This window comes from Homalodisca vitripennis, chromosome 5, assembly GCF_021130785.1.
Source record: "Homalodisca vitripennis isolate AUS2020 chromosome 5, UT_GWSS_2.1, whole genome shotgun sequence".
Taxonomy (NCBI): Eukaryota; Metazoa; Arthropoda; class Insecta; order Hemiptera; family Cicadellidae; genus Homalodisca; species Homalodisca vitripennis.
In genome coordinates, this window is record NC_060211.1 from 86,483,474 (window position 1) to 86,499,681 (window position 16,208).

Consider the following 16,208-nt stretch of genomic DNA (forward strand, 5'->3'; position numbering starts at 1 on the left):
AACTCTGCGATTTACACACTACATTAACATGCAAATTTCCTTCAGCGTCTACAAACATCATTGACTTGCTAAGGAATCAAGAACGTTGGATTTGCAATTTCACATGTCACTTTCACTACAAATCTATTTGATTTGCAAATGTATTCCTCTAAATTTGTTATACGCATAGGCTTTAAGATTTAAAACTGTGTTAATAAATAATTCTTCCTGAGCAAATCAGTGACAATATGCAATTTCACATGTCACTTTCACTACATATCTATTTGATTTTCAAATGTATTCCTCTAAATTTTTTATACGCATAGGCTTTAAGTTTTAAAACTGTGTTGATAAATAATTCTTCATGATTAAATTAGTGACAATTTGCAAATTTTAAATGTAATATTTATAGGTCACATCTCCGCAGAGATTCTTCAGGAAATAGAGAGCTAATTTCTCTATTTATCTTTACTAACTTTCCAGTTTATTCATTAATTTCAAGGAAGGATATTGTTTAATTCACCTTCAATTCGTTTGTTGGTTCCTTTTTATATATCCTCAGGAGTAGAAAGCGGAAAATATGAAAGAGAAAAGGACAAGACCAGAAAAGGAAAGAAGAGAAGAAGAAGCCGAGAACCGAAGATATAATGAATATAGAGGATTAGTGATACTTCAGACACAAGGGGGAGGACCTGCTGTGAAATATCTACGTTGTATTGACTTCTCTTTCAAGCAGTCAAGTTTAAGACAGAAGATATTGAAGCCTCATATGGAATCCCTTGACAGATTTTTGGGAACTATTATGAAGAGAACCAAGTGCGGAAGGAAACCATAATATAAGCAAGAAAGGCTTTGGCGAATGTAGTTAGGCTGACTTTTATTGACAATTTTGGAAAAAGTAATGAAAATAAGTATTACGCCGAGGGAAATATCATATGCGGAAGCACAATGAGCATGAGGGAAGCAACAAGAGTGTCAAAATTGGCGGGTCCGGTGCTACAATTACGAAGCTCGCAATGATAAGACAAAAGGAGAAGAACAAAGAGGTGGAGAAATGCCTAATGAAGTTAGTAAAACCATTAAATACAGGATTGAAGATTGAAATAATGAATACCACCAAGAACGTGACATTACTAAAGGCGGAAGACAAAGTGGTGTTAGGAAACTGGATTCAAAGCGACAACACCTATAAGAATTAAAACGATAATTACGGTGTTTCACGTTATCTTAAAATAATAGATGGTGAGATCAAGTCTGTCTACAACAAAAAATATATTAGGAATTGAGTGCAGCATTTAAGCAGATATTTGAAATTAAACACAATCATATAGAATGTAAAAAGTTGAGGAAAGACACTTATGAGGAAAGGTGCATCTCGTTGATGAATGTTTATTAAGAATAAGGAATACAATATGGAGTAAAGAATGACTACCTAGACGGCAGTGCTGTAGGCTTAAAAATTTCTTCGACCTAGCTAGAAGCTACATCTGTCAGAAATTCATTGCAACCAATCATTGCAACTGTATGAAACCCAGTTGTTCTTACTGTGGAGAACGCGATGAAAAAGAAGTACAATTTAAAGAACAATAAAGAAAGAATATTCTGTATAAATCGTTGGCAATAAGATCGGTTAGATTATCGCCATGATGCGGGGTAGATGAATATCCCAGTGATAGTAGGGCTGTTAAGAAGTAAAATAAAACAACAGGCTATGGAGTGTAGGAAACCAATGTACAGACGCCGAAATAAAAGAATAAGAAAAGGAAAGTAGGAGAAGGATCGAAAGAGTGAATTACCGATGATCCTCAGCACTAAAGGCATTGGGGGAGGAAGAGGTAAAGAGATGTTTAGGATTTTTTTCAAATATTATAAGAACTAAATAATTGAAAATTTGTAAGAAAACCTGGCGATCAAGGTTCTGACCTGTGATGGAAGTGGAAGTGGAAACGAGGCTTCAGCTCAACACTTAATACATCCTCATGCGGTGAGCTGAAATGATATAGTGGCTAGCAAGTCTTGCGTTATGATTATTCTGGTGTGCATCTTTGTTTTTGATAAGGATCGGGATGAGATTTTTGCTAACTATGTAACAATGCCATCATATTTTGTATTGATCAAAAGTTATTGTCCAGAATTTTAGCCTGCCTTTCGATGTGTACAACTGAGATGACTGGAGTTTTAGTTGCTTCTCTAATAAAGTCATGTGTGGTTAATTTTTAATTGGTTTACCACAAAAAACATTTTCATCACAGAATTACAGTAAGGATGGCATTATAATGCCACAGATGTTATAATCCGAGTGTAAGTAAACAAGTATAAATAAACGCCTTGAAAACATAACCTTGTGGTATAAATCTGTGAATTTGCAACAGTTATATTCCCTAGTAACCTTGAACTCCTGGCGTTGTTTTCATATATCTAAATAGCTTTCAACCCACTATTGCCATACCTATCACACTCAGAAATTTTAACTTCTTAAAGAGCTCATGACTAAAGTAGGGAAATAAATATAGTAAACTCACTCTCTTTAATATTGTCTGTTATAAAATTTGCCAAATATCAAAGAAATTACTGCTAAAATAGTAATATCAAAGCATAAAGCCATAGTATCAAAGCTTTATTGAAGCTGAACAAAATCAGTATACTTGTTTGAGACCATTATATAATACAATTATATTGTATACGCCTGAACTATAAAAAATGCTATGTAATCGTAGATCGGTTATTCGGAAAAGAATACTTGACAAGTTAGTGAACATATCGTGCATACGTAACGCCAGAACACAAAAAAGTCGGCCCTTATAACCGAACCTTACAAGGCAAATATACTTGTATGCTATTGCCCAAATATATTAAAGGGAATCTTGGGGAAGACAACCGAAATGAAGCTAATAATAATCACTCATTTTCCAATGCAACCGTTATATTATAGAATAAAATATAAAATCTGAACTAATTATTATTATTTATTATTAGTTAAATACCAAATAGGCGTACTAGCTAAATACATTTGGCCAAAAGAATAGTTATAGATTTAATTTCTAAAGGATTTAATTATTCAACATATAAGGAGTATACTACAATTACTTTCGTTGTAGGCCGAGCTATGGTTCAATTATTAAAGTATTAAAGATTTAGCCTGTATCAGATTAAACAGTGAAGCTTAATTATTTATTGCAGGAAGAAATAATTGTTTCAATTTTGTTTCGTTCATTTTAGTTTGTCTTATACATCATAAATAATTTAAAATAGCCAAAAGACGGTATATATTTCCAGCGGATAAAGATGAAAAACGTTGTATTTATTAATATGTAAATGAGGTCGATTCTTGAATAATATTGTTGACTGAACCCAGTAACAGCTCAGTGAGTACCGATACGGTATTCAGATCCACAGTCGGAGGTAAAGCAACAAAACTGCGTCTATTTCTGTTGTGTTGACTTTCTGTCAAAGGTCTGTTGATTCAGAGACATCAAGAACTCTCTTTATCTTCTTCTTGTCAACTGTTTACTCACATACTTTCGTATAAGTAAGAGAATCATAGTACTCACTTGCAAGAAATAATACTATCTTAAGGAATTCTATAGTTTTATTTTCTTGTATGAGTCCACGTTTTGCAATTAAATTATGTCAACATGTTGATTAATGTTACTTGAAAAGAAATATAAGTTTTATTATAAAGATTAACTGCAAGCTTTGTTTGAGTTTTAAATTGTTTTTATAAATTGTGAAAACTTAGTTTTATACTATAAACGCAGTATGTTCCTTGATTATGCCGGCAAATTACACCTAACCGTTTAATTGAATCGTCACCGATCCATTAAGATGTAAGTTATACTGTGTTGGCTTGTAAGTTGATTGATGTGTTTTGTGTTCTCATTAATTCATAACTCTTATGCACCCATATGCATAGGATTACTAGGTCGTATTTAATAAAGTGATAAATTTTACTTTTACATTTAAGGCCAAAGTTTTACGTAAACGAACGGTTAGCTTTTGGGCTACAAAACATTTTTTTTTTTTCATTTTGAAGTTTTGAAAATCACAGTTTTTAAACCAGTAAATATTAGCATTTAAAGAATGAAAAGTAAATAGAAAAATAACAGAGTTTTACAGTAGAAAACTAAATTTGTAATTTGTATCTCATTTCAATGCATTTCTAAATATGTTCCCCTTATGTGTGGGTGTTTCCCTATGTCTTACATTTTGTGGAGTGAGGACCAAATTTTTGCTATATCGAAAAGTAACGAAATTACATTTTTTTAGATTCAGGAGAGAAATATTTATAATTTGTTAACTGCATCAACTGTATTAAGTAAAATACAAAATTGTATGATTAAAATTATTAAATTTATTTTTCTGTTACTTATAGCCTATTTTCAAAATATTCAATTTTAATTAAAAAGTAAGTAAAGTAGTCTTATTTTACCAGGCGAAGTTAGGGCTAAGAAGCCTTCTCTAACACTTAACCTGGGGACCAACAGCTTACAGGTGACTTCCGAATCACCACCAATGGCCAGGCAGACTAGCTGCTTGGAAAGACAGGATCGCTCAACGGTCACCCATCCAAGCAGCAGCCACGCTCGGCGTTGCTTGATCCGGTTATCTTGCGATAACCAAGGTTTTATTTTGAGTGTTTAGAGAACGAATCTGAAAATCGAGTATGTAGGGACCGTTTATAAAGTCTAAATGCGTGCCCAATTTACTAACATTTATTTCTTTATGTTTTGAGGTGGAATAAAAATATTACGTTCTTGTTGTCATAAGAAACACACTGATCTTTCCAGCTCCAAAATATTCTTTTTAAATCTAAACGTTGAAAGTCACGTCTTTTTATCAATGTTTTTCCACTTTCGTTCCAAATTTCCTTTTTTTCTAGCTCAGTACGTTTTGTCAGCCAAATAGTGATTCATTTAGACCATACTTAAACATAAACGTATATTATAGTAATTGTAGAACAGCTTTATATTATACTAATCTACTTTAAATACTCACGCGGAGTCAAGAGAAGTCGTGTACAAGTTATTATCTCTTTCTCTCGTTGTGTTAGTTCTGTCGTAAATGTAAACTGTTCTATTTATATTGTATATATGGAACATAATTTGTAAACTCTATGTTCCAGATTGTATCCACTTGCAACTGTACCGAGACAGCAAGGAACGCTACAAGCAAGGCCAGACCAAGGCCTCTCTCTTGTTGTGTTAGTTCTGTCGTAAATGTAAACTGTTCTATTTATATTGTATATATGGAACATAATTTGTAAACTCTATGTTCCAGATTGTATCCACTTGCAACTGTACCGAGACAGCAAGGAACGCTACAAGCAAGGCCAGACCAAGGCCTCTCTCTTGTTGTGTTAGTTCTGTCGTAAATGTAAACTGTTCTATTTATATTGTATATATGGAACATAATTTGTAAACTCTATGTTCCAGATTGTATCCACTTGCAACTGTACCGAGACAGCAAGGAACGCTACAAGCAAGGCCAGACCAAGGCCTCTCTCTTGTTGTGTTAGTTCTGTCGTAAATGTAAACTGTTCTATTTATATTGTATATATGGAACATAATTTGTAAACTCTATGTTCCAGATTGTATCCACTTGCAACTGTACCGAGACAGCAAGGAACGCTACAAGCAAGGCCAGACCAAGGCCTCTCTCTTGTTGTGTTAGTTCTGTCGTAAATGTAAACTGTTCTATTTATATTGTATATATGGAACATAATTTGTAAACTCTATGTTCCAGATTGTATCCACTTGCAACTGTACCGAGACAGCAAGGAACGCTACAAGCAAGGCCAGACCAAGGCCTCTCTCTCTCGTTGTGTTAGTTCTGTCGTAAATGTAAACTGTTCTATTTATATTGTATATATGGAACATAATTTGTAAACTCTATGTTCCAGATTGTATCCACTTGCAACTGTACCGAGACAGCAAGGAACGCTACAAGCAAGGCCAGACCAAGGCCTCTCTCTCGTTGTGTTAGTTCTGTCGTAAATGTAAACTGTTCTATTTATATTGTATATATGGAACATAATTTGTAAACTCTATGTTCCAGATTGTATCCACTTGCAACTGTACCGAGACAGCAAGGAACGCTACAAGCAAGGCCAGACCAAGGCCTCTCTCTCGTTGTGTTAGTTCTGTCGTAAATGTAAACTGTTCTATTTATATTGTATATATGGAACATAATTTGTAAACTCTATGTTCCAGATTGTATCCACTTGCAACTGTACCGAGACAGCAAGGAACGCTACAAGCAAGGCCAGACCAAGGCCTCTCTCTCGTTGTGTTAGTTCTGTCGTAAATGTAAACTGTTCTATTTATATTGTATATATGGAACATAATTTGTAAACTCTATGTTCCAGATTGTATCCACTTGCAACTGTACCGAGACAGCAAGGAACGCTACAAGCAAGGCCAGACCAAGGCCTCTCTCTCGTTGTGTTAGTTCTGTCGTAAATGTAAACTGTTCTATTTATATTGTATATATGGAACATAATTTGTAAACTCTATGTTCCAGATTGTATCCACTTGCAACTGTACCGAGACAGCAAGGAACGCTACAAGCAAGGCCAGACCAAGGCCTCTCTCTCGTTGTGTTAGTTCTGTCGTAAATGTAAACTGTTCTATTTATATTGTATATATGGAACATAATTTGTAAACTCTATGTTCCAGATTGTATCCACTTGCAACTGTACCGAGACAGCAAGGAACGCTACAAGCAAGGCCAGACCAAGGCCTCTCTCTCGTTGTGTTAGTTCTGTCGTAAATGTAAACTGTTCTATTTATATTGTATATATGGAACATAATTTGTAAACTCTATGTTCCAGATTGTATCCACTTGCAACTGTACCGAGACAGCAAGGAACGCTACAAGCAAGGCCAGACCAAGGCCTCTCTCTCCCTGGAGAACTTCCTGGGCATCCAATCAGGTCAGAGTCAAAAAATGTGCTTTATTTAATCTGGCCTGATGAGGATGCTAATACATAAACGACAGTACCTTAAGTGCACTAAAATTTAAGTTTTCCGAATCAAACATACTGCATCAAAACATTTCAAAACTATATTTTTATATTACGTAATGCATGTTTTTCTGATGTCGAAACGATGTAAAGAGTTCGTTTTGAACTTCTTCGTCACCGATTTTTGTATCTCTTCAGAAGAACATGACTCCATATTTCAGATGGTGCACTAAAAGGGAAATAAACTGGAGATAAACTCAAAAATCATGTTTGTTCTTACGTATTATTTCATATCTCCAGATGAAATTACGTGAAATTTTCTTTATAGAGAAAATAAAGCGTGATATCGGCCTTCTAGAGTTTCGAGTTGTATACAAGAAAATTGCGGAAATATTGTAAACACCATTACTGCTGTTAATTTTACTACATTAACACTAAATTTTATACATGCAATATTTATATATAATTTTGGTGAGTTCATTAACCAGTCTTAAGCAATATAATGTTTCAGGATGGTGAATATTCGCTTTTCAGCTAAAGTTATAACTCGACTGTGTTTCAATACAGTTCCAAAACAATAAGTTTTTTAAGACTATTAGATAATTTTAAACATTTTTTTATATTAAAAGATAAAGATTGGAAGCCGTTCAAACTGGAATGAATTGTTAATTAGTTCAGTTATTATGCATCGTAGAACTAAAAAAGGTGTTCGAATTTCCTGGTCATTTCTAATGTTTGTTTTTGGTTCTTATGTGGTTTATATAACTATTTTAGCGACATAAATCTTTCCGTCTATTATTAAATATTAGCACTATGGGTTTATTAAAAAGTGTAAATGGCTTATTATATAACAATATGAAAAAACATTTCTACAGTAAGATTTTCCAATTTTGTTTTGAACACGCCATTCGAACTATTGATTAATCTAAATTTCATTAAATATATCGAACAAAACAGCCTACCACTTTTATAAATTCAGTCGTAATGGTTTACCCACCAAACTCTACGTCCCAAACTCTTTATACCAGGATAGTCCTGACCTGTAAGCCCTATCTGAAAATAGGCAGTGACAGTCTTCGTACATCACTTCCACTTCCGGCATTGTCTCATGGACTGCTAACAACTCTATCCGGTTACATACAGTATAAATGAGGGATGATGAGGAAGTTGCTTTAGGTTTCGAATTATTTTTGGTTTTAGGATAAATCCATAAAATTACAATGTCGAATTTTTTTTTAAATGCCTTTCATTAACAAAGCTCCTAGAACAGTGCTATTAAATATTAGTTGTACACTGAGGATACATATCCTTGGCTTCATACCAATCTTGGATTAATTCATAAGCCGTAGAATATGTGTACCAATATTTTAAATATTCTCTTAAGAGGCCCGGACCAATCTCTTAATTCAATGGGTGCATGTTAATGCAGCACTCCCCCCTCCTTTCACTTCGATTAAATCACTATGTCACGTTTCTATTATTTAGATAACAAGGATAACAAGGCTCTCTCCATAGAGTTTGCTAAAATGATTTCTTATCCAGAGACTTTAGGACTAATTGGGCTGATTAAGAAACTTTGCAACAAAGTTTTGTATTCAAAGTGGAAGGCGTGACAAATTTAGCGAAGCTCGAACATAAAATATGGGCTTCGTAATGTTTACAAACTCTAAACATTGAACTTTATCTCTTCGTGTTAGTATTTACTTCTTTCAGCCAATTGTAACACTAAGCATTAGCAACAATTATACTGCTGGTAGTCAGTGTTACTTTATAACTATAAAAGTGTTGACATTAACACGTTCACAACCAGAACTTACTGTATTCAACTATTATATAACTCTCGCTATTCTTTGAACAATGAAGACGTGATTTCATTACTTTAATAATGCATAAAAATATTAATCGCACGTGTAATTCTTTATCCCCAACGCCCAGTGATGGGATGATGTATCAAAATGTTTTGTACAGTAATTTAGTAATTGGGTCAAAAACCCTGCAATAAAATTAATATTAGTAACTTTATCAGCACCGCAATAAACAGTGTTATAATAATAATATAATGTTTTAAAACATTGCAAATTTTGAATACTTTTAGGTAGGCATAGGAAAATATCTACCTATGTTGGCAAATAATACAGTTGTAGCCAAATTATATCTTTATTATGTTGTTATACTCTTGAACGTAAAATTGTTTTTTCAAAGTACCCTTTACAAGTTAAAATAGTACAGTGTTCCAATTTGAAACATTCCATTGGGTCTGATATTGATACGGTAACCATTGACTTACCTTTCTAAAGATACGTTGTTTAAAATATGTATAAACAAATATTTGCGGATTTAACATCAGTTGTAAATGAATTCACATTTTCCGATATTAATAAAATAAATATCCAAGCAAGGATAAAATTAATATTGGAAAATGTGAATTCATTTACAAGTGATGTTATAACTTTTTGCAAAGCTCCAAAATTCTTCATTCGAATCATTCAAATATTTGCAGGTTTCACCCTAGACAAGGAGTCCAACACATTGGCCATTATATGCCAAGAAGTCATTGTAGTCCTGGCGTTTGACACTAGAGAGCATCTCATGCAGTGGCAAGTGAAAATCTCTGCAAACCTTGGAGAAGGTAGTGTATTAATTTCCTCAATAGAACCAAAATGTATATAATGATTTAAAATATGAACTCCAGTGGTATTCCAGTAACTTTTACTATATTGCTCAAATGCAGCAAAGACAAAAGGAATTCAATGAACTGTATCTGTAAATGTTTAGCCTACCTTTATATTATAAAGTATCAGTTTCAAATTTCTAAACTTTAACTTGTCATGGAAATATTCTGACTATATTCATAAAATATTTTACAACCCAGGCATTGTTTAACTTTTAGAAGCAGTAAATTTAATGCTTCCAAAATGTTTCCTATACTGCATTATCTGGATTTTAATTTTGTATTTCATGTCTAAATTATGCAGTTATAATAAGATTGTAGATTATAATGAAATTTTTGATAATGCCAAACAAGATCATCCAAGCAATGACCATCTTGTGTGCTTAGGTGACCAGTTCCTGGTACAGATATCGTCTGCCCCCGCCAGAGCTAAGCTAGCCCCTGGCCCCGCTCGGCTACTCATACAGGAGTTCCAGTTCTGCCTCACGGTCGGGGTGCCCCCACGGCTCATAGCCTTCTGGCGGATACAGCAGCTCAGGTACTGCATATGTTGTTATTATTTTCCTTCGTTCTGTACAGAAGAAACTTTCAAGTTCTCTGTACTTTTCAAACCACTTTGAAGTATATCCAAGGTAATTTCTTCTAATAGTTGTGTCATTGGTTTGAATCACGTGGAGGGATCAAAATTACTGTACAATTTTATTTATTTATATTATTATTCACTTATGTAATTTACCGGCACAAATTTTGAATAAAACTATGTTTGATAACCAAGTTTTGCAATTTGAAATCTTAATTCTCATTGTCTAATATAGATATAGTACACGATAGAAGTACTCGACACCATGTGTGTAACGGCTCCACTGAGATTACTTGCTAAATTTTAATTAATATATAACTCATTTCATTCTCGAGATGACCTGCGAACAAATATACATACTGACAATCATACAGAAAAGAAATTTTTACACTCCAACGGCATATAGAGGAATTGTGTCAGCCTTTTGATTGATAAGCTTCAATAACGCTCAACCAAATTCCATACTTGGACTTGCATAGTAATAGAACTCATTCTTGGCTGTGTATAAATGAATTTTTATTCAAAATTTAAAGTCTACAGATGAAATCTTTCTCAAGATATGTTACCACATGATACATGCATGTTTTATCTGTTAAATAACAAGATTCATAGCGTAGTTCAAATAAACAAAGTTGTGAGCTAGAGAGGGTACTGCAACACAAGAGTGCGCTGTCATTAAATCTTGTCACCTACTTTTAACATTGACATTTTACTCTATTACATTTTCTTTCACTTGATGAATAAAAATGTCACATAATAAAGTTTAATATGATTGTTTTGTTTGTTTACAAATACTGCTATTTTCTCATTTCCATCATGGTTACTGATAATCCCAATGTAAAAATCTTCACTAATGCTTAGCCAAATCTCAAGGAGTGACAAGAGCCATCTTTAAACTCAGTAAAAAAATACTATATAGGCCAGTTCGTTTTTGTAATATTGTATGGATAGACAGACATTTTCCAGCCCCTGAAGTGACAGGGTTTGCTAACGCTCAGCCTATAATCATTGACAGGAAATGCTAGTTTGCTGACCAAAACTAGCTTTTCAAAAACTTTAGTTTTAAGTGTGTGTGTAATAAAAATGTATTTCCAATAATATCTGACAAAACTGTTGGCCCTCAGGAGATTCGGGGTGGTGGAAGGCAAGTTCTGCTTTGAAGGAGGTTCCCGTTGTGGTCGAGGGGAGGGGTTGTATGTGCTCGTATCTGAGAAGCCTGAAGACCTCACCAGAGCTTTCAACTTGGCAGCTGAAGGAAAACTGTTCACAAGAAAACGTCCAGTTTCCAGAAACATGTCAGGTTAGGTCCTAAACACTGCCTATCTATTTCAGAGTCAGAGAGATCACAATACTATTCCTATTATTCAATTCTGATTTGTCCTTGGTAGGCCTAAACCAGCTCAATCATCTATTGTCGTGAACAATAATGTGTTCGTTTACAAAGGACTCATAAAAGTTAAAACATTATCTTCAATTTTCCTTGTACAGTTAAAAGCATAAAGTAAGTGGTAAAACTATAGCAAAAGTGTTAATAAATCCATGTTTTTAATAGCCACGAAACATTAATTTTAGACAAATATATGGTACTTTACCCTGTCAACAGTTTCAAAATTCGCTTTTGTAGAAATTTCACTACATGTTTCGGGTCGAAAGTCCTATCGTGTTGTGTATAAAAACGTGGAAGTCAAATGATGATAAAAACGCAATGTAACATGTAATTTAATAAACAAAACACATACAAGATAAATATTTTAATACCGCATATATCGCACACGCACAACACGGACACGATACGGCCGGTCAGCAGCGCATACATTCAAGGAACATCGCCGGACCCCACGGGCAAATGAACAAAGATCATCGTTCACCCAACACCTTTTTGAAAATAACCACAACATGATTGGCATCGATAATAGTGTGGAGGTTTTGCACGTATGCAATAAGGGTCGGAATCTTGACACCCTGTAATAATATGAAATCTACAAATATTTTCAAAACGAAGACCCAAATTGTGCAATATTCAACAAAAGGCTTCAAATTCAGTACCATTATATTTTTTACACGATCCTTGGCCACAAAAATACTTTATTAACTACTGAAAAAACTCCAGTAGAAAAGAACAGACCAGGAAGTAGGGGAAGAGGAGTGATGTAACCTTCAGCCCTTAGTGTCTATGCTGTTGTCTACGGTTTGTGTCCGTAATTATGCGTGTGCGGTAGGCCTACTATCTAAGTGTTTTGTAAAACACTTATCGTGTATATGTTTTATTTTTGTATTAATTGTATGTTATATTATATGTATTATATGTGTTTTAACGCCACTTGATTTGAACATGTAGTGAAATTCTAAAAAAGCGAATGTTGGATTATATTATATTGTTCTATTTATGATTATTATATTGTTGGATATTCTACAACTTCTCCAGAATATTGTGTTTGATTTCAGTTTGTTTTTTGCACTGAATTAATGCATAGCCTATCAAGGTTACCAATAGAATTGTAAGTTGTGTGTAACGGTGTTTAAAAAATGAATGATTTGGCAACTCCTAATCCTCAGAGTGTCAGGTGAAAATGTGTGTAATCTATAGACTTGTTTTCAAACTCTGTAGGATTGTCAATTCCAATTGCACTCGAAGTCCTAAATTTATAAAAACACGTTTTAGTGAATATGCTTTTAATTGCAAAATATGATATTTGTCGGATATTAATCACTAAAGAAACCAGTTTTATAAGTTTATGGAGTGGCCATAACGTGGATAAAGAAACTGATTTTGAAAAATGTGCAGTCAGAGCCGGTAATTTTAATGATAAAATAAAGATCGTTCTTGCTGTTATCTGTTTGCTCATCTAGACACGTTTCTGCCCAGACAACAAAGTCGGGATTGTTCTCACTGGATGTCAAACTGTATTATTATATCCACTGAGCGAAAAGGCAGTCACAAAATTAGCTTTAAGAGCCTTTTCAACTTGGTGTTTTGTTGTTAATTTACTGAAGAGGATGATTGTTGGAGTCGGTGGGGTTCCCTTAGTGTTAAATGATTTAGCCAACATAAACATGGGGGAGCATATTTCCCTGCCCTCTTTCATTAGAAAAGGCTGGAACACAGCTAGCCTACCCTCTTTCCTAGGTGACGTAACTGAGGTAGTGCTCGTCACCCCTCTTCCTGTTGAAATAGAATATCACCTCAGCTCCATGTCCTAAGTGAAAAAATAGTTTATGAAAAGTTTATTAGTTATTCAAAATCATCCTTCCTTCCTTGAACGAATTTTACAATTGGAGACAACTATGTTTATAAAGACAAAAAATTTAATGTAATTTTTTTACTTTAGTACAGTGTAATAGCCTGTTTCACTGTATGTCTATGTATTATATCATGGTGACGCCACTACTAGTCTTGAAGACTATGTAAATAAAGAGATTTTGACTTTGACTTTGATCCCACTTAATATTTCTTAATGTTTTCGATGAACATGGTTGTCATCCACTTATGTTTATGGATGTCATTTAGAAAGCGAGTCACCTATCTTATACAAACATTGTGTAAAGATTACCAGTTCATTTCAAAATTGGATAGCAGTATATTCATGATTACATCAAGGAACACTCACCTTTTATCATCAGCAAGTGCTTATAAAACACAAAGGGGGTTTACATCTGGCTGGTTTGTACCTACAATGTTTACAGTAAAAACTGATGTTTTTGCTTCAGGACAACTCAATGGATGTCCAGAAGTGGCACATGACTAACAATAAATGTCAAGTTTTGGAGTAAAGGATTAACTTAAAGTTGAATTAGTTAACAGAGAAGGATGTTTGTTAGAATATGTGGGGCTCAATTAGTGTTTAATTAGCAAGCTCTCCTCTGTCTGTACTGACTTGGAGACTGGAACAGAGAAAGTCTCCATTATTTCCAAGGAGGTACAAAGGTACAATTTAAATGGTGCTCATTATCTCCTCTGATGGTGGCTGTACCACGACATCTGGGCAGAAGGTGGTTGCAATTTACCACCCTTAACCATCCTAAATATTTTATCATTACAGAAGCTGCACAGAATACTTTATAGGTTTAAGTGAAATAGAGATGTCTTCAGCTTCTAGTAATAGTGAACAAAAAAAAGAAATCGTTTGTACAGCAGACAGTATTGGTGGGAAATTGTTGGTTTGCCACTTTGATCGCCACCGTTGAACAGTTAGTTAATCTTCCTTCTAAAAATATTGTTCGGTAACAACAAACCATTTCAACCAACATTACACTTTTACTCTGCACTTGACGTGACTGATGATGAATTTCAAGGTAGATTAATTCTTTACAGTTAATAAATGTGACACTAGGTAATTAACAACTGGTGGTGTTCAGCACTCACCCTAAAAGTAGAGCGGTGCAAAGTCACATGACCGGCCACGCCCAGTGCCACTACACACCAGTTCAAACTGTCCATCCTTACAAAGATACTGCATCCTTAGAAATGTACTGTCTCACTTATGCTCAGAAATGCACATAAGGGAATCTTAGTCTTTGGATTCCCTTCTCATGAAAAGGCCTTGCTTCAAAGGCTTCAAAGTTTTAGTGATTCCAAAACTAAAAATAAACTTATGAATATAATTTACAAAGTTGTAGATAAGAATGACAACTTTAAAATAGATAGATTTTATGCAGCAAAAAGAATATTTACAATTCTTCCACTCTTATTGTTACTGATAACAACATCCACATTTTAGTGATGGAGAAGGCGAGGAAGCACCACACGTTCAGACCTGAGTCCCGACTGTCAGATGTGAGCAGTGCCGACTCTATGACTGGGGATTCTCCCCAGGGCTACAGTCTTCCAGGAGTGAAGACACCCAGCTGCTCCTGTTCCCACAGCCGGGAAGACCTGCTGTCCTGGCCTCAAACCCCTGTCACAGACTTCCCAGACTCTGTCTCCTCCAATGAAACCAACAAATTTGACCTGGTAACAGTTACACTCACAGTCATGTTTTATAAAGGATGTGTTTGAAAAAGATTAAATGCCAGTGCCATTAACTCTGGTGGTTTTCTTTTCTGTAACGTAATATTCAGGAAAATAAAATATATATTGGATTCTCAAACCTTTCACATATTTAAAAATGTAATTCTGTATATTAAACTAAGCACTACAACAAAACTTTCTTATAGGCATTTCTTCACCATGATTGAGGTGTGCACTGAGGGGTCACATGAACATCTTGAATTATTGTAATTACAAGTCAAATTGCACATCATTTTAACAGCTTTAATTATAAACGAAAGTTAGTACATAAAGTAATTTAATTCAACCAATGCTTAAACAATGACTGGCATATATACAGTTCTTTTTTTAATCCACTTCATATTTTGATATTTAATATTTATGAGTTTAGAATAGGAAAAAGTTAATATAATATAACACATATGATGGTTCTCATAAATACTATAAATCATTTTTTGAGGGAGGGAAACTGAAGAAAATCTTATAAGCTTTAATAAATCCACATTTTTTATAAAAAGATTAAATATTTTTATTCTTATTCTAATCTTGGTTTTGTTGAACTTGTTTCTTGATAAACATCATGTATTGAATGATGCAGCCTATTTAGTACCTCATATTTGGAATGTAAGTTACTATTTTTGCTGGTATGTGCTAAGATAGAAATTGTTGTTATATAAATTTCTTGTCTCATCAAAAACTTGAACCTGTATATGCTAGTTAAATATGTTTTCATTTTATATTTTCTGCAGACATATAGGCTGTCCTCCTCAAACGATAAAAATCCAACAATAGTGCGAAACCATTTTCAACTCCTAAATTAATATGCTTAGTTTCAGTTTTATAAATTGAACCATTGTAAATCTATTACATTATTCTGATAATATTCAGCACTGGTGTGCATCAACCTCGTATTGCTGTTCCAACCAATTAATCACTACTGGTGTTATTTTTATTAATTACCAAGTTATTGTTAATAAAAGTTTTAATAGCCTGCAGAAAAATATATTTGTGCCATTAAAATTTGAAAAAT

The 16,208-nt window shown here is 34.0% G+C and overlaps 1 protein-coding gene across 2 annotated transcripts in view; it reads left to right on the forward strand.

The window, feature by feature from the left end:
• Positions 1-16,208, forward strand: part of LOC124362466 — a 334,448-nt gene that overhangs the window by 304,786 nt on the left and 13,454 nt on the right. For both annotated transcript variants that reach the window (XM_046816991.1, XM_046816992.1), the window contains exons 3-7: positions 6,809-6,910; positions 9,441-9,569; positions 9,999-10,149; positions 11,316-11,491; positions 14,910-15,142. In XM_046816991.1, coding sequence (XP_046672947.1) covers positions 6,809-6,910; positions 9,441-9,569; positions 9,999-10,149; positions 11,316-11,491; positions 14,910-15,142 — 791 coding nt within the window. The remainder of the gene's footprint in view (positions 1-6,808; positions 6,911-9,440; positions 9,570-9,998; positions 10,150-11,315; positions 11,492-14,909; positions 15,143-16,208) is intronic.